Below are 24,517 nucleotides of genomic sequence, written 5' to 3'. Positions count from 1 at the left end.
AATGGAGTGAAGTTGCTCCTTTTATTCATGTCCTGGGAGTGTTCTAGATGGCTCATCAGTATTACCTGATATCACTCCCAGGTGTGGTGGAAGTTCGGAACCCAACAGGGCTGCTCTAAACTCTAGCTCCCAGCACACCCTTCTAGAATCCGTGGTGCCTTAGCTGCTCAAGAGGGCTGCCCTCTAGCATCCCAGGGGAGGTATTGCCTCCTCGATGCTTTCTCCCCGGTCCTTTCATTCCATTGGTGTCCTGGCCAGGTAATGGCTGTGGATGTCCGTCACAGTGTATAAACTTGAACATAATATTTTGTTTGTTCCTCACAGCTACTTCATTCAGTCTTATTTTTTCTGATATTTTGTAGCAATCTTCATGAGCAATGCTTTATTTTCTGTATTTTGAGACTTCTTTGAATGCCTTCAGCACTTGTGTACAGTATGTTAACCACTTAATATAACATTTCAAAACTAAAAAGTGACACTTTCTGCAGTTGTGCACCATCTGCTCTCTGTAACCTCTGTATGCAGTAACCGAAAGGCTAATTGATGGTTTTTTATCAACAGTAAAACCATGTAAGTTGTAAGTATATTCAAAATTAGTAGGTTTTTGACTGAAGGGAGGCTGTGGCAAATTATCCCAGTATTTTAAGAATACAACTATTGGGTGACATTAATGATGGCATTTATATCAATGTTCCTTTTTTAATCCTATGTTCAGTAATTTGTTTGCCGTTGTGCACACTGAAATGGTTGTGCCTTGTTTGTTTTTATTTTCAGCCCTCACACACTTAAGTGATAACGTGGAGTTCATATGCTTGTCAGTTGCAGTATTTATGATTAGCAAAAATGACCACCATACTGGATGAATCACATTTGCAATTTAGTGAATAGTATTCATTATAGTCACTGTAAGAAATAGTTCACTTGGTAAATGTTTTTTCTTTGTATATTTTACATTTAAATTCATTAAATTATGTATTAAAATATAATAAAATATTTCCAGTTTTAAAAATTGTTCATAATTTTAATTTGGAAATTTTAGAAATTAATCATTTTATTGTATTATGTGCTGTGTGTGGTTTGGACATGGAGCATAGGTTTCTTTTGGCCCTGGGCTTAGCCTAACAGAGTTACTCTGTGAGAGCATTTTGGTACACACATTGCAGTTATTAACATGGGATGTGTGAGTTTTGCCAAAGTGCTTCATATGCTCAGCCAGGGTTTGTGGTTAGTTGACGGAGACATCTAAAGGACCATAGTTCTTTAGATCTAAATCAAGAAAGGATTTTCATTTCTGTCGTAATATTTTATTTTTTTTCTATAAGGACTGATACAAAGTATGAGATCTTCATGATTTCTAGGGATTTTATCTGTGGTGCGGCCAATTAAATTTTCTTTGTAATCTGTGTTTCAGGTTAATAAGGAATCTGTTAATATTTTTAACAACTTTAGAGCATAAAAATCTATGTTATTAAAAATATATGATTTATTTTTTAAACCTTTATGAAAATTATAATCTTAAAAAAATCATTTGAAACATTGAGAGGTATTTTCAAAACATATAATCCTGTAGCATAGGCAGCCAGTGTGGTTCACTTGTGCGTAATGCATTTAGCCATAAAGCATGTAATTATTAAATATGTTCTCAAACTTCTGGATCACTTAGTATATGCAGATCAAGTAACCTAACCTGCTTGTGAGATAAGCTCCATATAGATGTAAAGAATTATTATTATTATTATTAGTAGTATTTTAGTTGTCAAAATTTGGACCCATTATACTCTACAATACTGTACATTTTGTAAGTCACTTTGGAGAAAAAGGTTTAGCTAATTGATTGTGAATTGAAACTACAGGTAAAATTCTGTTACAATGAATATCTTTACAATGAAATTTTCATTACAGGAAAGTATTTTTATGGTCCCGACAGCTTTCCCATATGACATGAGTCTATAGAAGTCTCGTTACTACGAAGTACATTCAGCAGATACTTTCATTACAACGAAGTGCACAAAAGACCTTGACATCCCTGAATGAATCATCCACAGAATAGTTTGTTCTGTGGCTGCTGCTCAGTTGTGCACAACGATCCCCAAACAGAAACATTGTAATTCTTTTTTCTTTCTTCAAACTTTCCTCATACTGTTTTATTTATTTTTTTGCCTTTTTTTGTTTCCTGCGGTTTTCAGTGATACCTTTTGCTTATTGCTCGTCAAACATCCAATATAATTTAACTCATCACCCTCCTGTAGAAACGACAGACTCAAAAAAACGATAACAGTTTATATTAGAAAAGAAAAAACTTAGATTTTTTTGTAGCTCTCAATTGCGGCAAATAGAAAAAAGAGATTGCCAGTGAATTCGTAATTTTGCCAGTGAATTTGGAATTTTGCCATCGACACTGTCAACTTTCTTGAAAGGCAAAGCATAAAAAGAAGAAAAATCTTGGGTTGCAAACGTATGTGAACTGCTGCATTTGAAGGCGTGGAAGAAGCAGTTATGTGGTTCAGTGATGCTCGTTCAAGAAACATTCCTATTAATGTGGCACTCATTAAAGAAAATGTGAGGTTTATAAACTCTCTTGGGACCTCCCCTAACTCGACAGCATGCTGAAGAGCGTCCTGAATAGCAGGCTCACAGCTATGTTGCCTCTCTTCGCCAAAGTAAACAAATTGTAAATGCAGATAACAGGATTTCTTGGTCATTGACCTGGCCACGACCCTGCCTGACTGCTGTGTCTGTGTATAGCAGAGTGGTAGATCCTGCTTCAATAAATACGTGCGCCGTTCCTGTTTCAAGCTGAATAAAGCTGGTGTTTTGCTATAGTACTGAGACTAAGCCTTGTGTTTTGTGGTGCAAGACAGGGACTTATAGCGCGACCCTGATCTTTAATGATTTGTTCTGTGGCGCACTTCATTGCACTGCTGTGAGTCTCCTATTGCCCTGCCCCAGCAATGAACAAACAATCTTCCACAGACTCTGCAACTGCGTTTCAGGACGCACTTCAGCTTGTCGTTCCCCTGAATCTCAAAATAGTTCAGAAGCCTCACAAAGTGAAGAAGAAAAGGATGATCCAGCTCCTGATTGATAACTATTCTGCACACAACATGCTTCCACATTTAGATAATGTTCACGATGTATTCCTCCCACCCAATTGCACAGCAATGCTTCAGCCATTGGATTTGAGCATAATTCACAGCCTGAAAGTGTATTATGGCAAGGAAATGCCGAGCAAAATTCTCGTCAACATAACTTGTAGGCAGGAGAAGATTAAAATTAATGCGAAAGAAGCTATTGAAATGATTGCAAATGCCTGGATGCAAGTTAAAGAAAGCAGTATAGTAACCAATACAGAATCTCATTACAACAAAATTTTCGTTGCAACGAAATATTTTTTAGGTCCCTGGGAGTTCATTGTAACAGAATTTCACCTGTAATTGAAAGTGATTCACACGTCCTTAAGCAGGCATGACAGTTTTGTTTTGGTAGTTTGAAAATATATGTAATTATTTTAAATGTAATAAATGAATAAATGCTTATTTTAGGAGATGATGCTTTATATATAATTTTTTGGAGTTTGTGGTACTGTAGATTTTTGACTTGGTAGAAAATAATTGTTATTATGGACAGGAAAACAAGTATAATAAAACAATATACTAATGAAAGTTACTTTTTTCATGAAGTGAATATTTATAAAAGCAGTTTTATTGATTATGCCTTACAGATATTGATAAGTATATATCCATCCATTCATCAATCCAACTTTTAGAGAGTGTGTCTAATTCAGTTCAGGGACATAGAGAAAGAAGTCTATCCTAGTGGCATTTGGTGCACATAGCCACAATCTCATTGGGTTGATTTAGAATCATTTGATAAGCTAACACCAGGGTATATGAAAAGATGACTGGATTAACCATAGAAAAAAATGTTCATAGATACCACAGACATTAACAAAAACAGTGCCTCAATATATATTATCTTACCATGCATTATATAGGAAATATAAACATCTTCTGAGATAACATTTATTTATATTTCTGAATTAATTACTTTGTAAAAAAAAAAAACTACTAGAAAAGTGGACAGTTTGCAAATATGTAACATTTAAAAAGTGTAAGCATTACATTCTTAATATATGTGAATTGTCTATTGTGTACTATATACTGGAACTGTAACCAATATGATTTATTAGACTCTGTCATGTCAGCCTAAAGTTGTCAATAATGAGGTTGCTTACTTGCCTCATCACTTGAATGAAATCATTTTACTTGCACTTTTTTTTGTTACTCTCATCATAACCGCTGCTGCAATAAGACAACTGCTGTGGTGCTGAAGCCCTACTTTTTTGTGTATTTATTTTTTTAATTCTGCTATTTAACATTTAGTACAATGGATGAAACAATTCCTGTATCATAGTTATCATTAATACATGTGTTTAGTTAAGAGAAATTGTCATTACCTGTGTATATATATTTTTTTTATTTAAAGAGCAAAACAAGGTAAGAAAATACAAACTAAAAAACACTGCAATGCAATAATATGTTCTGGGGAAAATCCATCAAACCTAACACTCCACCAATAGCTGACTCAGATACCTATACAGATAGGTTCCCATTTAAAATGGTTATTTATTTGTAATTAAACACACCAAATAAAATAAAAATTCTGAATAAACCTAGAACACATCGATCCATTCTTGCCAGATTCTAAACAAATTCTTAACAGATTCTTGCAGTTTTTTTAGATTTGAGATGAATTTGAATATCACAATCCACTGAGTTATGGAATATGGATTAAGATATTTCTTTTCAAGGAAAATGAGTTTTAATGCATGCACTGTAATTTAGGATATTACATTTTCCATAGCACAGTATCCTTTTGGGTATTATGCCTGTCATTGCAGTTAAACAATTTTAGTTTTTATGCTGTCTGACATATATACATGTTTTTTGGCCCAACATTGATTAAGAATAGAGCATTCCCAAAATATATGATGTAATGATGTAACTGCTTGATGACATTGTTCACAGGTTAGATTTTGTTCTGAGTTCATTTTAGACATTGTAACAAAGGTGCTATATAGGCGCCTGACCCGACACAGAAGGACATGGAGGCACGTATAAAATGCACACAGATTTTATTTTTCTTCATCTGTGGCCGCACGTCTTCCCCATGACCCACAGGCAATACACAGTCTCAAATACCACACACTGAACCACAACACACTCTTCTTCCTCTACCACCACTCCTCCTCAAGCTTCGTCTCCTTCCTCCCAACTCTGGCTCTATGAGTGGTGGTGGCGGCGGCTGGCCCTTTTTATAACCCACCCGGAAGTGTTCTAGGTGCTTGACCACCTGGTCCTAATTGCACCTCCGGGTGGGGCTGAAGATTCATCAAGCCAGGCTGCTAAGTCCATGCAGCTCCCCCTAGCGGCCATCCGAGACCCCAACCAGGCTGTGGAGGACTCCATCTCCCATGGAGCCCTGCGGGTGGTTGGGGCATCACCGTCAGCCAGGGAGGGTGCCACCAAGCGTCCCGCGGGAGGTACTGGACCGCCCATGGTGGCTCCCCTGGAACATAAGCAGCAAGGGTGTCCCTGCCGGGCATGGGACCCGGCTGTCCTTCACAACATTGTTAAAATAAATATACAGTATGTGAATAACTAACATTTTTAGTTGAATTATGGCATATTTGGCATAAATTGAAAAATAATGAGATTTATTAATGGTTTAGTTCCATTACTTTTCAGAAATTGAAATGAAAGCTCCTTTTCTCATCATTCCTCAAGATCATCAATGGGTGCTTTCCTTGAAATTTGTTGATATAGTCAAGGAGTAATGTCTACTTCATCTAAATTAGCAAGTGTCACCTCTGGGGTAGATTTAGATAAAAGATGGTGAAAACTGGGTAGAGTGTCTTTAACAAAGGTTTTATTTTGTATATAGTAGAAATACTGTGTCACTAGACTATTGAACTTGATGCATAGTGATTAAAAGGAGAAATATATTATCAGTATGCAGGGTCTTACTTAATGAATCTTGGTGACCTCTACAGATTCAGTGCAATATACAGTAGGTTAAAGAACACTGACACCAGTAATTGTCACATATAGGGGTAGCAGATTAGAACCTGTCTGATTTAAAACATGTCCTACATTGGTCTATAAAAGGTGACCAACTTGACTGCAGGCAAAATGATAGTAGTTAGTGTTGTTTGAAGTACAGAGCAAAGCATATACAGTAGAGAAGATGTTAATCAGTATTTCCTTTACAATCAAGCAGGCATGGTTTAGTTGACATCTGCTTTATTCAGTGCCATGGATTACATGCATATTCCAATTTAAACTTTACCTTTGGGCTGAAGCATTAGGTAATATACTGTTGAGTAGGTCAGGATTCATCAGATAGATATGACCTAGGACATATTCTCTGCTTTTGAGACCAGGTTTTATAGCAATGCTTGATTGTAAACTAGACATGTTTTCATAGATGGTTAACCAGCTCACCAAAGTAACATGCCCCATATTCATATTTTTTTGTTTTTTATGGCAAAATTAAACAATGAATCTGAGTGACATGATTTGGTAAAATGTAAACAAGTATTGATTAAAATGCTGATTTAAAAAATTACCGCATTTATAAAGAATACATACCTAACAAACTACTGATGGCACTTGAATGAACCAATGCTCCCCTTTCCAAAGCTCTGAAAATCAATTTCATTAATAACATTCTTCTGTCTGGTGATCAGACAGTTTCTACCCTTAGTTACAGTTAATGTCTGTGTTTACAGCTACTTTAGAAAAAAGATAGATAAATATAATATGAAAGCTAAATGTAACTTATGGAGTTTGTCTCATTTCAACGTCAAACCAAATGATAAAGGAGAAGTCAACAAACACAAATTAGTCTACTTGCATGCATTGCCTTGTAAAAGTTTAGATTGTTTACCACATCACCTTCACACTTTTGCCCAGTTTATGCCCTCCACTTCAGCATTATTGGCCTCACTATCCACATACACTCGCCTAAAGGATTATTAGGAACACCTGTTCAATTTCTCATTAATACAATTATCTAATCAACCAATCACATGGCAGTTGCTTCAATGCATTTAGGGGTGTTGTCCTGGTCAAGACAATCTCCTGAACTCCAAACTGAATGTCAGAATGGGAAAGAAAGGTGATTTAAGCAATTTTGAGCGTGGCATGGTTGTTGGTACCAGACGGGCTGGTCTGAGTATTTCACAATCTGCTCAGTTACTGGGATTTTCACCCACAACCATTTCTAGGGTTTACAAAAAATGGTGTGAAAAGGGAAAAACATCCAGTATGCGGCAGTCCTGTGGGCGAAAATGCCTTGTTGATGCTAGAGGTCAGAGGAGAATGGGCCGACTGATTCAAGCTGATAGAAGAGCAACTTTGACTGAAATAACCACTCGTTACAACCGAGGTATGCAGCAAAGCATTTGTGAAGCCACAACACGCACAACCTTGAGGCGGATGGGCTACAACAGCAGAAGACCCCACCGGGTACCACTCATCTCCACTACAAATAGGAAAAAGACGCTACAATTTGCACAAGCTCACCAAAATTGGACAGTTGGACTGGAAAAATGTTGCCTTGTTCTGATGAGTCTCGATTTCTTTTTAGACATTAGTGCCAATTGGGCATCATTTAAATGCCACGGGCTACCTGAGCATTGTTTCTGACCATGTCCATCCCTTCATGACCACCATGTACCCATCCTCTGATGGCTACTTCCAGCAGGATAATGCACCATGTCACAAAGCTCGAATCATTTCAAGTTGGTTTCTTGAACATGACAATGAGTTCACTGTACTAAAATCGCCCCTACAGTCACCAGATCTCAACCCAATAGAGCATCTTTGGGATGTGGTGGAATGGGAGCTTCGTGCCCTGGATGTGCATCCCACAAATCTCCATCAACTGCAAGATGCTATCCTATCAATATGGGCCAACATTTCTAAAGAATGCTTTCAGCAGCTTGTTGAATCAATGCCACGTAGAATTAAGGCAGTTCTGAAGGCGAAAGGGGGTCAAACACCGTATTAGTATGGTGTTCCTAATAATCCTTTAGGTGAGTGTATGTGGTGTGACAGGAGAGTATCTCAGAGAGACTTTTGCCAAAACAACAAAGTACAGCAAAGACTGGGAAAACACTGAGCAATTCAATTACTTAGTTTTTAATTGAGAGTACACTACCATTCAGTGCTACTGAAAGAAACGTATCCTGTAAGAGAGTGTTTCTGTCATACTGATCTTTACAATGGAATGAGTGTCAATATTCTTGAGGAAATAAAGCACATTTTTTTTTCTGCACCAACAGGCATTTGATTAAATTATGCAGTGGTTCTGTTTCTCAGCTTGACCGTCCATTATTTCACATTTGAGTACTGGGTTAAGTGTGCAGGCACTGAACTAGGTGGAAAATCACATAGCCAACATGTTGGCCATTCCTAGACTGCTTTTGATACAATGTGGACTTGTCTGCCTCTCTTGCCGTGGCAAGTGAGTGAGATTGTGTGAAAAGGAGACTAGGTTCATGCAGACTCCTTGACAGCCATTTGTTTTAGCAGAATTGGATAAAGAAAAGTTATTTGGCCAAACCTATGGGGACTTGCAGCTACTCTGGTACAGTCTTCATTCTTTAAGTAATTTAAGCCTTGTAATTAGGCCTTTTTTGGTGGATTGAATCAGAGAATTTATTCTTTTAATGAAATACTTATACTGTATATGATTTTATTCCGAATTGCCCTCCACACAACGGGATCAAAACAAGAAACGATTCGTCAATGCTGGAGCAAGTGCCAAGTATGTGATAAATCTTAGGTGATGATCATTGTCGCAAGCACCTCACTCCTACATAGCAGGACATTAGTATCTTGGAGTCCATAAACAAAGTCACTGATGTATCTGACATGATGCAAAACCATTTTACTAATAACACACTCCTCTATACAGCACCTGTCCTATCAGTGTAGATTCTATTACTGGAGTAAGAACTTTTTTGGTAAAATGTAGGCTAATAGTACCCTGCCAGTGTAGATAATATTCTTAAACTACATTTGAAAACAACCCGAGTGATGGCTACTTTCTGCCAAAGCTCCTTGCAGTCAGCATTTACCTGGACTTGCTGTGTTTGACATGTACCTTTTTCATATTGTTCTACGGAAGTTAATTTCTTAATGTGCTATAAGGCCAGGTTTATACTTAATGCGACGTGAGGCCTGCTCCAGTGGACGCTACTGCTACGCAAGCGTTTTATTGTTTATACTTGCGCACGTACTTTACATAAATCTGGAAGATTCCACCAGGTGGCAGTGTGAGATATCATCACATTAAGAAAATGTTCAGCTTTGCTGTGTTGTGAATTGCCCAAAACATCCATTAAATTCCGAGGACACCTTGCCACAATATCTCTGAACATGATGCTTAATGATTATATCCATCAATCCAGGAATACACCCATTCCAGCAAGCATCGGCCGCGTGACAGAAACAAAATCCCTGGATGGGGCATCAGCTCATCACAATGTGAACACAAGCATACACATACACTAGCATCATTTTAGTGTCACCAAATCCCCAAAACCTAATGTCTTTGTAAGGAAACCGGAGCACAGTGTAGAAACCCACCAGGAAAACATGCAAACTCCTGGCAGGGAACACAAGGGGCGCAACTCCCTGCAAGGTAGCAGCACTACCTTTATGCCTTTGTCCTGCCACAACAGGTGTAATTATTATCAGTATTCATTATTTAAATGAAGTTAAAGACTTATCTGTGAAATGTAACATACATACTTTAATTCATTTCATCATGAAAATGATATCAAGTATAAATCTAAGGATTCTTAATGTCCAGAGAGCTGGAATATCATAAATGTAATATGTTCTGTTTGTGATGATTGCTGCTGTCAGTTCAGGAAGAAGCCCCAGAAGCACGTTGCGATTAACAGCTGGGTTGGTTTTAAGATGACATTTACTACGTTCTGCTTTAATGATAAAGTAAACTATGAGGTTAAAGTGGATAATCACAAAATAAACCTTTTCACAATGCCCTTATTTTTTTACTCTGTGGCTCAAATATGCTGCCGTAAATTTAGATGCTGTTGAGAAGGAGCAAAAAAAAAAAAAAAAGATGGCACAGAAGATGGTATGTGAGACTTTTAAAATGTATCATGTCATTAAGTTGGGGAATATCCATCCATCCATTATCCACTGCTTATCCGAGGTTGGGTCGCGGGGGCAGCAGCCTAAGCAGGGACGCCCAGACATCCCTCTCCCCGGCCACCTCCTCCAGCTCCTCTGGGAGTACCCCGAGACGTTCCAAGGCTAGCCGGGAGATATAATCCCGCCCCGTGGCCTTCTCCTAGTTGGGCATTCCCGGAACACCCCCGCCAGGGAGGCGTCCAGGGGGCATCCTAACCAGATGCCTGAACCACCTCAACTGACTCCTCTCAATGCGGAGGAGCAGCGACTCTACTCCGAGTCTCTCCCGGATAACTGAACTCCTCATCCTATCTCTAAGGGAAAGTCCAGCCACCCTGCAGATAAAACTAATTTCGGCCGCTTGTATCCACGATCTTGCTCTTTTAGTCACTACCCAAAGCTCGTGGCCATAGGTGAGGGTAGGAATGGAGATCGACTGGTAAATCGACAGCCTCGCCTTTTGGCTCAGCTCTCTCTTCACCACGATGGACCGTTGCAGAGGCCACATTACTGCGGATGCCGCACCGATCTGTCTGTCAACCTCCTGTTTCATTCTTCCCTCACTTGTGAACAAGTCCCCGAGATACTTGAACTCCTCCACTTGAGGCAGTACTGTGCTCCCATTCTGGAGAGAGCATTCCACCCTTTTCTGGCGGAGAACCATGGCCTCTGGTTTAGGGGTGCTGACTCTCATCCCCGCTGCTTTGCACTCTGCTGCGAACTGCTCCAGTGAGAGCTGGAGGTCACTGTCCGATGAAGCCAACAGAACCACGTCATCCGCAAAATAGCAGAGACGAGTTTCTGAGGTCACCGAACAAGACCCCCTTCCCTCCTTGGCTGCGCCTAGAAATTCTGTCCATATAACTTATGAACAGAATTGGTGACAAAGGGCAGCCCTGGCGGAGTCCAACCTCAACAGGAAACGAGTCTGGCTTATTACCGGCAATGTGGACCAAGTTCCTGCTCCTCTTGTACAGGGACTGGATGGCTCATAACAACGAGCCTTGTACCCCATACTCTTGGAGCACACCCCATAGGATGCTTTGAGGGACACAGTCGAATGACTTCTCCAAATCCACAAAACACATGTGGACTGGTTGGGCAAACTCCCATGCCCCCTCCAGGATCCTGGCCAGTGTCTAGAGCTGGTCCAGTGTTCCATGGCCGGGACGGAATCCGCATTGTTCCTCTTGAATCCGAGATTCGACCATCGACCAAACTCTTTTGTCCAGCACCCCTAAATAGACCTTACCGGGGCGGCTGAGAAGTGTGATCCCCCTATAGTTGGAGCACATCCTCCGGTCACCCTTCTTAAAAAGGGGAACCACCACCCCAGTTTGCCAGTCCGGAGGCACTGCCCCCTATGTCCATGTGATGTTGCAGAGACATGTCAACCAGGACAGCCCCACAACATCCAGAGCCTTGAGGAACCCAGGGTGAACCTCGTCCACTCCAGGAGCCCCGCCACCTCGGAGCTTTTTAACTACCTCGGCGACCTCAGCCCCTGTTATGGACGGGCTCCCCCCCGGAGTCCTCCAGCTCTGCTTCCTCTAAGGAAGACATACTGGTGGGATTGAGAAGATCCTTGAAGTATTCCTTCCACCGGTCAATAATGTCTACAGTTGAAGTCCGCAGGGCCCCATCTCCACTGTACGCAGTGTTGGTGGAGCACTGCTTTCCCCTCTTGAGGCGCCTGACGGTTTGCCAGAACCTTCTCGGTGCTGACCGAAAGTCGTTTTCCATGGCTTCACCAAACTCCTGCCATGCCCAAGTTTTTGCCTCTGCAACAGCCGATGCTGCCTCGCTTGGCCCGCCGATACCCCTCAGCTGCCTCTGGAGTCCCACTGGTCAGCCAGACCCGATAGGACTCTTTCTTCAGCTTGACAGCCTCTCGATCCTTAGGTGTCCACCACCGGGTTTGTAGATTGCCGCCACGAGAATCACCGACAAGCTTGGGGCCACAGCTTAAGTTGGGGAATATGCGACGCATAAATATAACACTTTTGTAATCCATTGCCTCATTCCATGTGTTGATTTACAGTATTTCAGGGAACTTTTGTTAAATTATGTGAAAAAAATACCTTATTTTAATATGCTGAGTTTCAGTTAGTTACACATTTATTCTTCTCGGGTGAATGTAACATTATAACATTAACATTATACTGAGTTAATATTTTTAATCACAGTGCAGTAGAAAAGTGGTTGCCCTATCTGAATTCTTTCAATAATTAATTTTTTTTTTTGACACAGAAAAAAGTCAATTCCTGCCCAACACCTTTATTGGTTTTAGGTTGTACTTTAATTAGGCAATTCCAGAATTTTAATTCCGTATTTTCGCCCATTCAGATTTGAGCTTTTTTTGGTGTTTGGTCTCATTGTTTTGCTGCATGGCCCCAAGTACGCTTTAGTTCCCGATTCAGCTTGTTGACGGATGACCGATATTTTCCTCAAGAATTTTTGTCTATTGAAAGGAATTTACTATCACAGAATGTGCCAGTTTTTAGGTATCAACTGTTCTGATTTCACTCTTCACTGTAATAAATTTTACATCCTCATTATAGTATACTATAGGCTTTTAATTCCTTAGAATTATATTATGCAGTTTAGCGCAACAGTTTTTTTTTCTTTATTGAGCAGCATAGTGGCATTGATGCACTGTTCTGGGTTTGCATTCTATTTCTGCTTGCTTTCGGCATGCACTGTACACTTTTTTACCATGTGAGCATTGGTTTTTCTTCATCTTCTCTGCTTTTCTTCCAGCATCCCAAAAATATGTATGCTATATTAATTGATTATTCTAAATGTGTTACATATAAATGTGAGCTTAACTGTGTGCATAAGTAAACACCTGTGATGAAGCAGATCCCCATTGGATTTTGATTTGTACCTTGCTCAGTGCCTCAGAAATAGAGTTGATCTCTCTTATCCCTAAATCTGATAAAGTAGGATAGGTAATGTTATGTATTTTACTTTTTTAGGTAGATAGCATTACTCTGAGACCTTAATGTACCTCATGTCAATTTTGCATACTACATTTTTTGAATTACCTTGGTCTGATTTTGAAACAAGCTAGCAGAATATCTTTCGTAAGCTGATAAATTATTCGGCCCAGACCTTCATTCCACTGGAATTTTTTTTTTTTTCTTCTTCTTAGATGGTGACATTAATCTTTGCTTCTGCAATATTTTATTTAACAAATCATTCTTTGTGTCGCAGTTATGCTTGATAGTTCTTGCTTCTTGTTCTTAGGCTAGATCTCATCACATTGCATGATGTATTTGTGTAGTGTTGAAACAAATTGCTTGTGTTTCCATTCAGACCTTCGACAGGTTTTCTCCAGTGTTTACATAACATTTTGGTCTGCTTTCTGTCACTTTTTGTGTATCTGAATCGACCTCAAATGACAGACACAGCATCTGTTTTTAATTTCAGGATTTCATCTTTGTTTGAGATATTGTCACCCTGTGTATCTGCTTCCACTGTTATATTTGTTTTAAGCTACTTAGAGTTTAGTAGACTATAGTAAACTGTTGTTAGAGTGACTAATATCTTAAACAAAATTCCTGTTTTTTTATTTGGATGCTCCATGTAAAACAATACCTTGTTGAACAAGCAACAAATGTTAGAGTTTGTTTCCCCTAAGAAACTGTACTGTTGGCCTGTTTCCTATAGTGGATAAATCACACATTTTGCTTTGAATGTGTACACACTGAAAAACATCAGTTGTGTTTTATGCTGTGTTTTCTATATAGTGCACAATACTAATATATAACTTATATTAAATCACATTTTCCTCCTATGACCTTTATTAACAGATTAACTCGGTTTTAAATTTTATAAAATTGGCAGTTGTTTAAAATTGGTGAAGAAGGCTTTGGATCTTGTTCCTGAAGTTACAACATTATTTGCCTGTCAAAACAATATATATTTTTTAATTTTTACTGTATATCTATTTGTTTGCTATTTTTACAGGTCAATGCCCTTGTGAGTCACCATTTACATTCTGAAGACTAAGGGTTAAAGTTAATATTAGGAAAATCAAAGGATAACTAGAGCAGTAAAGTCTGAGTTTGTGCTTCATCTTCAGAATTTTGCTACATTAGCAGTCTAAAATTAACATAAAATCATTTTTTTTTTGTTTTATTGTAGATTACAGTATTTGTTGATCTTTTTTTTTCTTTAATGCATGAAAACACCCATTTTTGGATATCTTCCAGCAATCAGAAACAGCCTGTGGCACAAGCTGACCTGTTTCCTCAGTCAAACCAACCAAGTGGTTAGAGTTTTGATATCTGTGAACAAGTAACTCCAGAATAAATATCCTTGTCATATTTAGACAAACAGTTTTTGAAAGCACTATTCCCCTAATCAGCATTTCCACTTATAATCATTCCTGTCTGTCTGGATAAGTTAGTAAATTGATTTTCCCAATAGGTACATTTCATAGCTGTGTAATGAACATGGAGGCATATAGAAAGAAGTGAATACAACCTTTATTATTATTAGAAAAATATGACCCTTTGGTGGTCCTCCCACAGGATATTGAGTACTTAATGCAATCTTTATGGAGCTGAGATTTTAGATTATGTCAGTACATGTGAATGTCCAGCTTTTTTTGTTTTAGAAATTGCAAAGATTTTGCCAAAATATGCGTTATGTTATTAACCTTAAGGTCAGAGATGCTCTTCCTCATTTATTCGAATCTAAAAATGAAATGTCTTCAGCATAAGTTCTTTGTTGGGTTTTTTGGCTGCAGACAATTAGCCAATGTTAAAATAGCATCCATCTTTAAATTAGTGTTGGCCATCTTTCTCATAGATCCCTTAATATGCAGGTGACTGTCTGTAAATGTCAAATTCCTTACAGGAGTTTTTGAGTAGGTGAGACTATAAAAAAATCAAGAATTTAGCAGTGAGCATGAGGAAATGAAAAGTTGCATCCTATGACTGTATACAAATAAAAACATTGCTGATGATAATTTCTGTCTGTCATTGTGTTCGATGTAAAAATGAGCCAAATAAGATCACAATAGTCAAGCTTTAAAACTAATAGACAGGTAGCAAAGTCTTCATATGCAGTAGGACACTAGGTTAATAGAAATGATTGAGAGATTAATTTGTTACTCAGGATATAATCAGAGGTCAAAACCAGGAAATCAAACAACCAAATGTCAAAAACCCAAAATCTCAAAAATGTAGCAAATAAGTTAAAGTACAAGGGAATCTTTTAACTAAATACATGTGTGAAAAGTCTTTTGAAACTTGCCAGGAAATTGTTTCGCCCGCAATGCTCACTTAAGTATGGTTGCAATGCTAACGTCCAAAGATATAACTTCCGAGGGCACTTCCATGATGACGGACAGTGGCTTCTCTGTTATCTGTTTTTTGTAGGCTTCCTGTGGTCTAGCATGTATTACTGGCTCCTGGATGGCCACTCTGGATTGTCTTGGGGTCAGTCTTCATGATGACCATGTTGTTAAGTATGGGAGTCAAAACTACAAATTAAATGATGAAAGTATAAGAGACCAAAAGGATGTCAGCTTCTTCAGCGATTGTTTTATATTCCTGATGACTTATTAGGATTGAGAAAGCTACTCTATATACATACCTCAATATCTATAATAATGTTTGTATGTCACATTAATTTAATTGTGAATGCCCTTCTGGTGCAGTGTCTATATTTTTCCAGTATAGGCTTCTTTTTGACTTGACTGCAGAATGGTGAGAATATGCCTCACTCATTTTAACTGGTACTAAATCAAATACTAAGAATGGTGAAAACCACATTAAATAATACATGGTATTGAGTAAAGCCTCTTCAAAACAAGGCCTATGTTCTTTAATCTTGATGTGTCTGTAATGTCAGCTAATGTCTCCATCTTTCCATGAATAATTTGTCCTTAACTGCCTCTTGAGGCACCAAACTGCAAGTGGTAATGATTGCCAGTTTTTTCCCAGTAGAAAACCCAGACCATTTAAAAAGAAACTGATTTAACTCTGAACTCATATAAACAGATTGTAAAAAGCATCTTAAATCTTTTTTTTTTTTAGGTGTTTCTCTCCTTTGACATGCACAGAAAAAAGTGTCTAATTGTGTTTTTTTGGCTGTAAAAGTTTTGTAAATAAAGCATAAAAAGTTTTCAAGCAAATAGGAAATGTAAATAGTCTTGTTTTTTATTACCATAAAGAATGCACAGTATTGATTTAATCCTGTATAGACTACATAGTGTATGTGGTGTACACGTTTGTTTGTTGCTGAGTTTTTAATTGGAAATACTGGTTAATACTTTTGTCAGGTACATTTGTTTTAGGATGAAACACAGTTTACTGATTGTCCTAGATATGACATTAAACTGCATCCGCCCTTCAAACGGTCCTCCAACTTGCAGGGAAACCTCCAGCCACTGTTAAAAAACTTCACACAACTCTGAAACAGCAGACAGGACTCCTTTCCCATAGGAAGACTGCTTGCATGATGAAGTAGTTGTGGGAAAGCCCTCTGGAGCCTCGTTCCCGGAAGAGTCAAAACCTCTAGAGAGCCAACTAGGTCAAACCTTTTGGGGATTGAAACTTGTCTGGTGCTGAGGTATCTCTCGATGTAAGGCAGCACTCAGGTCACAAATTAGGTGGCCCATCCAGGTAGGCACCTGGAGCGTTTTGTCTCTCCGGCATGATGTACATCTTCATCTGTTGTTGGAGGAGCTTCATAAACTCAGCATTTCATTGACAGCACTCTCTGAGGTTCGCAGACCTAGGAATGGCCAGATTTCTGTAGGCTGGTACACCTTTTATTGGTCAAGTCGCTCTGACTGGCTGTCATATTCAGGGAGCAGCTGTTGCTGTGGCAGATTGGCTCCTTCCGTTTGTGTCCGATGTTGTTCCTTTCAACAAGCATATTGTAAGAGTCAGATTAAGGCACTCTCTGGGTCCCTTGTCTGTTGTTTCAGTGTATGCTCCAACTGTGGTGAGTGATGTCTCGGTGACATTTTATTCACAACTTTGCTCTGTGGTTGATGGGTGCCTGTGAGGCGACACACCTCTGGTCATAGGTGACTTCAGTACGACCATTGATACTGACAGGGCATGGCTATGAGGGTTGCATCCATGTGTGACCATTGTGAAAGCGGCTCCATGTTCCTTGACTTTGCAAAAGATCAGATGCTGCAGATTGCTGGATTTTGGTTCCGGCACCCTGAGTGGCATTTTTGGACTTGGCACTCCAATACTGGTGGTATGGTGAAGGAGATCAATTACATCCTAGTGGGCAGATGCTAGAGGCTCTTAGAAAACTGCAGGGTCTACAGAAGTGCCCAGTTTGTGAATTCTAACCAGACTTACTGTTGCTACTCTGAAGATCCAGCATAGGTCCAGCAGTCTACCACCTAATAGGAGAATGAGGCTGTACCTGGCCAGATTCCAAGATCAGGCTGTTTCTAATGAGTCTGCGCACAGTTTGTATGAGGAAGTTATGAACTTTGGTGCAAATGCTGATCTGAATGTGATGCTGGAGACCTTCCTTGACAAGACCCTGAAGGTTGCTGAGGGTTGTGTTGATGTTACCAGTGTTCCCAAATGGAGTTGCTTCATTTCACAGGGCATTCTTGATATTATCGAGAGGAGCCTCAGCATACGAGTTGTTTGCAACTTCGGTCTATACTGGGAATTTAGAAGGACGGCTGCAAGGACTCTAAGGGTAGGTAAGGAGCCTTTGGTTAGAAAGATCTATGAGCAAGTGACACGCCATGTATGATCTAGTGACCTGTGTCCTACTTACAGAGAAATTCAATCAATCAATCAATCAACATTTATTTATATAGCACATATTCATACAAAAAAATGTAGCTCAAAGTGCTTTACAAAATGAATAGAGAAATAGAAGACACAATAAAAGATAAACATAAGTCAACATTAATTAACATAGAATAAGAGTAAGGTCCGATGGCCAGGGTGGACAGAAAAACAAAAAAAAACTCCAAAGGCTGGAGAAAAAATAAAATCTGTAGGGGTTCCAGACCAAGAGACCGCCCAGTCCCCTCTGGGCAATCTACCTAACATAAATCAAACAGTCCTCTTTGTATTTAGCGTTTTCATCGAAGGACCTGATGATGAAGGTCACGTAGACTTCTGGCTTTCAGTCCATCAATGTTGGTGCATCATGATGCTTTGAGTAGAAAGAGAAACAGAAGAGAGAGTAGGGGTCAGTACGGATTTTAGAGCCACCATGAATAGTTATTATGAAGAATTGAACATACAGAGTATCAGTATTAAGTTAAAGTGAAGTTATAAAAAGGCCATGTTAAAGTAATGTGTTTTCAGCAGCGTTTTAAAGTGCTCTACTGTATTTGCCTGGCGAATTCCTATTGGCAGGCTATTCCAGATTTTGGGTGCATAACAGCAGAAGGCCGCCTCACCACTTCTTTTAAGTTTAGCTTTTGGAATTATAAGGAGACACTCATTTGAAGATCTAAGGTTACGATTTGGAATATAACGTGTCAGGCATTCCAATATATAAGATGGAGCGAGATTATTTAAGGCTTTATAAACCATAAGCAGTATTTTAAAGTCAAATTGAAGCATTATGCACATCTGAACCTGCTCATTGGAGAGTTGCAGTTAGGGTGGGTGATGGAAAGCATGATACATCAGTTGTGACCTACTGGGCTGGGCTACTTTGAGCATCTGTCTAAAGCTGACCCTATATCATGGCCGGTCTGTATACTGATACTGTGAGTGCTGTGCAGAGTGGAGGCAGAACCTCTGCATTTTTCACAGTTGATTCTGAGGTTCTCCAGGTTTGTGTTTTCAGAGCGACATTCAAGTTTCTGGCTACTCTTCCTATTAAGTCAGTAAATGGATTGAGAGACATGGGGTGGTGGGGGGTGTAATGAGATCACTGGAAAGGGCTGTGTGATGCTTCCAATATCTTTACAAAAGGATGCAAGTCCAAGTCTGTAGAGTCTTGGTGCTCTCCGTTTTGTTATATGGTTGCAAGACATGGATGCTATCCAGTGATCTGAGACGAAGACTGGACTCCTTCATTACTGTGTCTCTTTGGAGAATCCTTGGGTTCTGCTGGTTTGACTTTGTGTCGAACGAGCGGCTGCTCACAAATTCCCGATTGAGGCACATTACCTTCGTTGTGAGGGAGTATCAGTTACGGGACTACAGCCATGTGGCATGATTTTCCCAAGTGTGATCCAGCTCACAGGATCCTCTTTTTAAGGACCCGAGTGGCAAGACCAATCCAAGGGGGTGCCTGGCTGCAGCAGAGAGATGGTCATTTCTGGTGAGTGGGACTGGACTGCATGTCTGCCTGCATGGTTGCCATCCAGTGTTCATCATGTGGTGGGTGTGGCAACGCGTTGTACCAGTGCATGCTCACCAACCTAACCTGACAATTTACTGCTTCTTTCTATTTGCTTGAAATCTAAACAAGAGTAGCAAATTGAAAAGATCATTGTAATACAAACTAGTTTGCTCCTGTTTGGAGCTCAGCCTTCATTTGAGAAGCAAACTGATTTAAGTAGAGCCAGACTGTTCTTCAGAAATCCACAGTATTCGTCAAGTTTTCATGGAAGATGCCTCTGTTTTATTTTGAGTAACTATATATTTTTTATGTCTGAAAATCTGCATGCCACACTTCCAGGTGATGTCTTAGTATGTATTCATCCCTACAAAAGCAAAACTAGATTCAGATCTCCTTGGTACTTCATAACATGTGAATTTATGACTATGAACTATGACTGTCCTATGTCAAAAACATCTGCAAAGCAACTTTGGGCAGTTATACTTTCCAGGTTAGGTAGTCAGCAATATGTTATCTGAGAGAAAAACAAGTCTGTCTACTAAAGCAAGTGACTTATGTGAAGCAGAAGTGTTTTGATGTTTCCCTTAATTCCGGAATTATGTACAATTAATTTCCTTGTGTTTATTTATATTGATTTTCCATGCCAGCACAGTGCTGATTGCTTATTATATGTTGCTATGTGTTTCAAATCATGATAGTGTTGTTTGTAACATCACTGCAATCTATGTTATTCCACGTGTTTCCAATGTAGAATAGTTCTGGAATACTGCTGGATTTAACACTAAGATAGATACAACTTTAATTGAACCCCAGGGAATTTGGCTGTAGAGTCTTTTTCTGTTGATTAGTGTCACATAATCAAATTAATTCCATTGTGATTAAATGTAATATAACATTAATTGCATAAGCTGTCAAGGGGTTGCCTTATTTTATACACTGTACTTTAAATCAAATGGGCAAAAGATATGTGCTCCAGAAAATATTAGAAATAATCTTTTCCTGGATTTCAATAAGAAAAGGTCCTACCTTGAATCACACTTCTTGTTTTTAATGGGCTGGGGGCAGAGGATTTCAGTTGAATGAGTTACCCACTTATGATATGCAAATTACATTTTAAAATATTTTTGGGGACATTTATTGGCTATCAATGTATCTTTTATCCTTGTTTACTTTTTGGTTTTACATGTTTGTGTTTATAACATAGGGTACTAGAGTGAAGTCACTGCCCTTGGTTGTAGACATTGTTGGGGTATTTAATTGATTGTTCATGTTGTTATCAGTAAGTGCAGCTCCATGAAGCCTGTAAATCCATAGCCTAGCTTTGCAGCTGCATCATATATATATGTAAGCTACCCCATTAATCAGAAACTTTAAATATCAACAGATGCACTGGATTAGTATATTTGCAGTATATTATGTTTCTGTTTCATGACACTTGTACCCTAGGTCTGCTCAGAGCTTCTGTGTTTTTTCTGTGTATTTCCTGTGAGGAACTACAGTAGTTTACTCCTGTGATTCATAGACTTGGTTTTTAGCTTGTTTGACAACTACTAATTGGTCTCCTATAAGCATGTTGAAAAATACCATTACAGAAAATTGGCTACCACACAAGTGTCTTGCTGCTGTTATGTGTGAGTGTTCTTTAGTCAAAAAGGGATATTTTGTATTTTTTTTCTCATTATTCAAATAATGAGTGCAAGGCAGGAAACCACGCTGGACATTGTGATTGTCCATAACTGAGAACATTTCTTAATACTGAGTCTGGCTGACAGTTTTACCTAATAACTTCACATGTTTGTCTTTGGGGTGAAGAGTAGGATATCTGTGCGAATACTTTTGGACAGTGACTGGATTGGCATTCAGATCTTTGCTTCAGCAGTGTTATCCACAGCTTCTTTGCAAACCCTAAACCTCATAAATGTAATTTTTTTTAAAGTTTTATTTGTTTTAAAAAAAATGAACAATTTTGTTGAAATTAGCCACATTTTATTGTAATTGTACATATATACATAAGTTATGTATGTGTATAGTTAATTATCAACATATCAATTATTAATATCCATCCATTCATTTTTTTAAACTACTTAACCAGTTCAAGATTGCATGGATAACTTTATAGCCATTATATTACGTTTGATATCAAATCTGTTCTAAGAAAATAGTAGTGCTGCTGATAACATGCCAATGTAATTTAATCAGCTTTCTAATGTGTCTGTGAAATGAATGAAACTTGATTAATAAGTGCCATAATTGGTTAGACTATAGTGTTAACCCCAATTTCTTCTGGTAAAATACAATGCAACTGTTTACACTTTAGGATTTAAATGATTTATTGAGACGAGAAAATAATTAATCAATTTGATAGGTTCTAATAAAGTGGCTATATAGGACAGTATATTCTTTCTAGTTAGCCCTAGAATTCTACTGTCATTGCTGTCATAAGAAAAAATGGAAAAACAACATGAAAGAGCCAATTCTCTTCAAACTCTGTGTCTTTGCTGTTGTCACTTAGTTCACTTAAAATTGGCAAAGTGTGAGGCCTCTAAAATTGAGCCTTAAACACAGGCCAGAACCCCAACTAACTAGCCCAAAAATAAATCTCGCCCCTTTTGGGGAGCCTGACCCTTCAGCCTACTAGTTCCTGAATAAAGGGAGCTTGCATAGTGTTTCAGAATATCTCAACACATAGAAGTATCTTACTATGGAGAGAAAACCGTAAAATACTCTGAAAGTAAGATAGTTCCAAATCAAGGTTCTTTATAAAAGAATGTGTATGTAACAAAATATAGCAATAACTCAAAAAAGATAAAAAGAAGCTAAGGAACTACCAACAAGTCAATCTGAAAGCAAACAAGTCCTAAACCAAAATCATTAATTAAAATCCTTTAACAGAGAGAGAGAGAGAGTCGATGAAACTAGCAAATCCGAAGAAACAAAGTAATAGTCACAAAAGATTTAAAACTCCACTATAGTGCGTTCAGAGAACCACAAGAAACTTGCTCTTCCAGCTTGATATTAAAGGTAGGGTACAGTTCCTTGCAGTGAGGAATTGGTGGCCCTGCCTCTTACAGGCTCCATCCATAAATTACAAGGAACATAGGAGAACAAAATTACTCACATAGAAATTAAATAATGAATAAAATCAAATTCAAATAGAATGCATAATTAGAGAAAAAAAATAACAGTATTAAAGTGGTTCTAAACAAAAAGGATACACAAAAAAGAATTTGAATATAAAGCAAGGGAAGAACCCTGGCTTAAAGATATAATTTGATATGTTAGTATAGAGAATTATTCTTTGTTTAAATCCCAGCTTTTATTTGTAAGCTTGTGTATGGTGTTTTGCCTAATGGCTGTATTACTGTGAATTAGATTCGGCTATTGGAATCATGGAAGAAATCTTTATTTTTATAATTCATTTTCAAATGCAACTTAAAGGTTAAACAAGGACGTTTCTCAAGTACTATAGAATTCTACAACATGAACTTTTTATATTATATATTTTATTAACTGCACATGCTTCCAACCTAGTTTATTGTATTTACTGTTGTGTGTCTATTTGGGTCATACGATATTTGCCTTTTTGATTTTCTCAAGTTATTAGTATGATTTTAAAATTCCAGTAGTGTAAAATTCAGCAGTGATTACATCTTTGCACACAAGGGTTGGCCAGATGTGAACCATTTTGACACCTTTTCTGTTTACATAACTCAGGATAAATGTGACTTTTGAAACCTCAGCTTTTATCCTATGTTAAATTTTAACCAGATGTGAACACTCCATGTCTTGACCATATGCAAACATGAAAAGGTTACTTTGTATTTTACTGGAATTAAAGAACGGGTATTAAACATACTGAATATTATGTGCTGTCTCTCAGGATTCTTTTGTGATTACCATTTAATGGTCTGCCATCCTGATGCATCTTCCTCTTACCCAGTTTGTTTATAGTTGTCAAGCTTGCTAATCATCCTCAGCTAAGTGCTTTCTCTGCATTCAGTTGCAGTTGTTCAAAAAACGTCTCTTATAAGGATTTATTTGCCTGTTTACAAGCTTAAATTGGTCTACTTTGTCAGTTTCAGAAAATGCATGATTTTCCTCAAAAACTCTTTGGCTTTAATCATTGTTTGTTAATGTTTTTTTTCACAGGATGACCATGAAAGCTGTGCCTCCAGCTCAACCAACCGCAGCACTACAGAGAGTGTTAAATTAATGGCCAAGCCACGACGTGTCCAACAGGCACACCCTGCTGACCCTGATTTACCACCAGGTGAATGATAAACAGTTTTTAGCAGTGAGCAAAACTCAGTAAGAGCTTGGGATTCTGTGATCTGATTACTGCTGAACAACACATTTAAACTAATGTGATTGTGATTGACTAATGTGGTTTGTGTTAAAGGAACACTTTAATATATTTTTTAACTTCTTTGTTGGACTGGTGTATTATCTAGAATTACAGAAAGGTTTTACTACTAGATTTCATACTATTAGAGACAGTTTAAAAACATAATTATGACAATTTTTGTAAATGTAGCTTTCCTTCATGTTTAAAAATATTTTTGCCTTCATGAAAAAAGGCTATATGTTAAAGTTGAAAACTTTTTATAAGGGAAGTTTCTGGTACAATGTGACTGTTTATTTAAGCATTTCATAACCACCACTTCATTACCTTATAGAGAGAGTATTTTGTGGTGTCGGGTAACCTTTAGGTGAATGAATCAAATTACGATGGGCGTAAATATAAACAGGAACTTTTGAGCTACATTTTATTTATTGAATGCAATGAAATGACTTACTATTTTTCTCTGTACTCTCCTGCTAGTGCAATACAATTTTTACAGCACTCAGGAATCTTCTTAATTCCAGAAGAGAAGAAGCCTTTTGACTGCATGGTGACCCATTCTTACACAGCGTCAATAAACTCATTCAACTTTAATTTCTTCCCTTCTAAAAATTCCTTAAGTGGACTGAAGAGATGATAG

General features: G+C 38.2%; 1 protein-coding gene across 1 annotated transcript in view; it reads left to right on the top strand.

The window, feature by feature from the left end:
- Window positions 1-24,517, top strand: part of LOC120516042 (vacuolar protein sorting-associated protein 13B-like) — a 614,714-nt gene that overhangs the window by 63,821 nt on the left and 526,376 nt on the right. The window contains exon 4 of the mRNA XM_039737477.1: window positions 23,685-23,805. Within this exon, the coding sequence (XP_039593411.1) occupies window positions 23,685-23,805 (121 nt within the window). The remainder of the gene's footprint in view (window positions 1-23,684; window positions 23,806-24,517) is intronic.

Source organism: Polypterus senegalus, chromosome 15 (assembly GCF_016835505.1).
Source record: "Polypterus senegalus isolate Bchr_013 chromosome 15, ASM1683550v1, whole genome shotgun sequence".
Lineage (NCBI taxonomy): Eukaryota > Metazoa > Chordata > Cladistia > Polypteriformes > Polypteridae > Polypterus > Polypterus senegalus.
The sequence above is the reverse complement of the archived record's forward strand: the minus strand, read 5'-3'. Positions and strand labels throughout refer to the sequence as shown.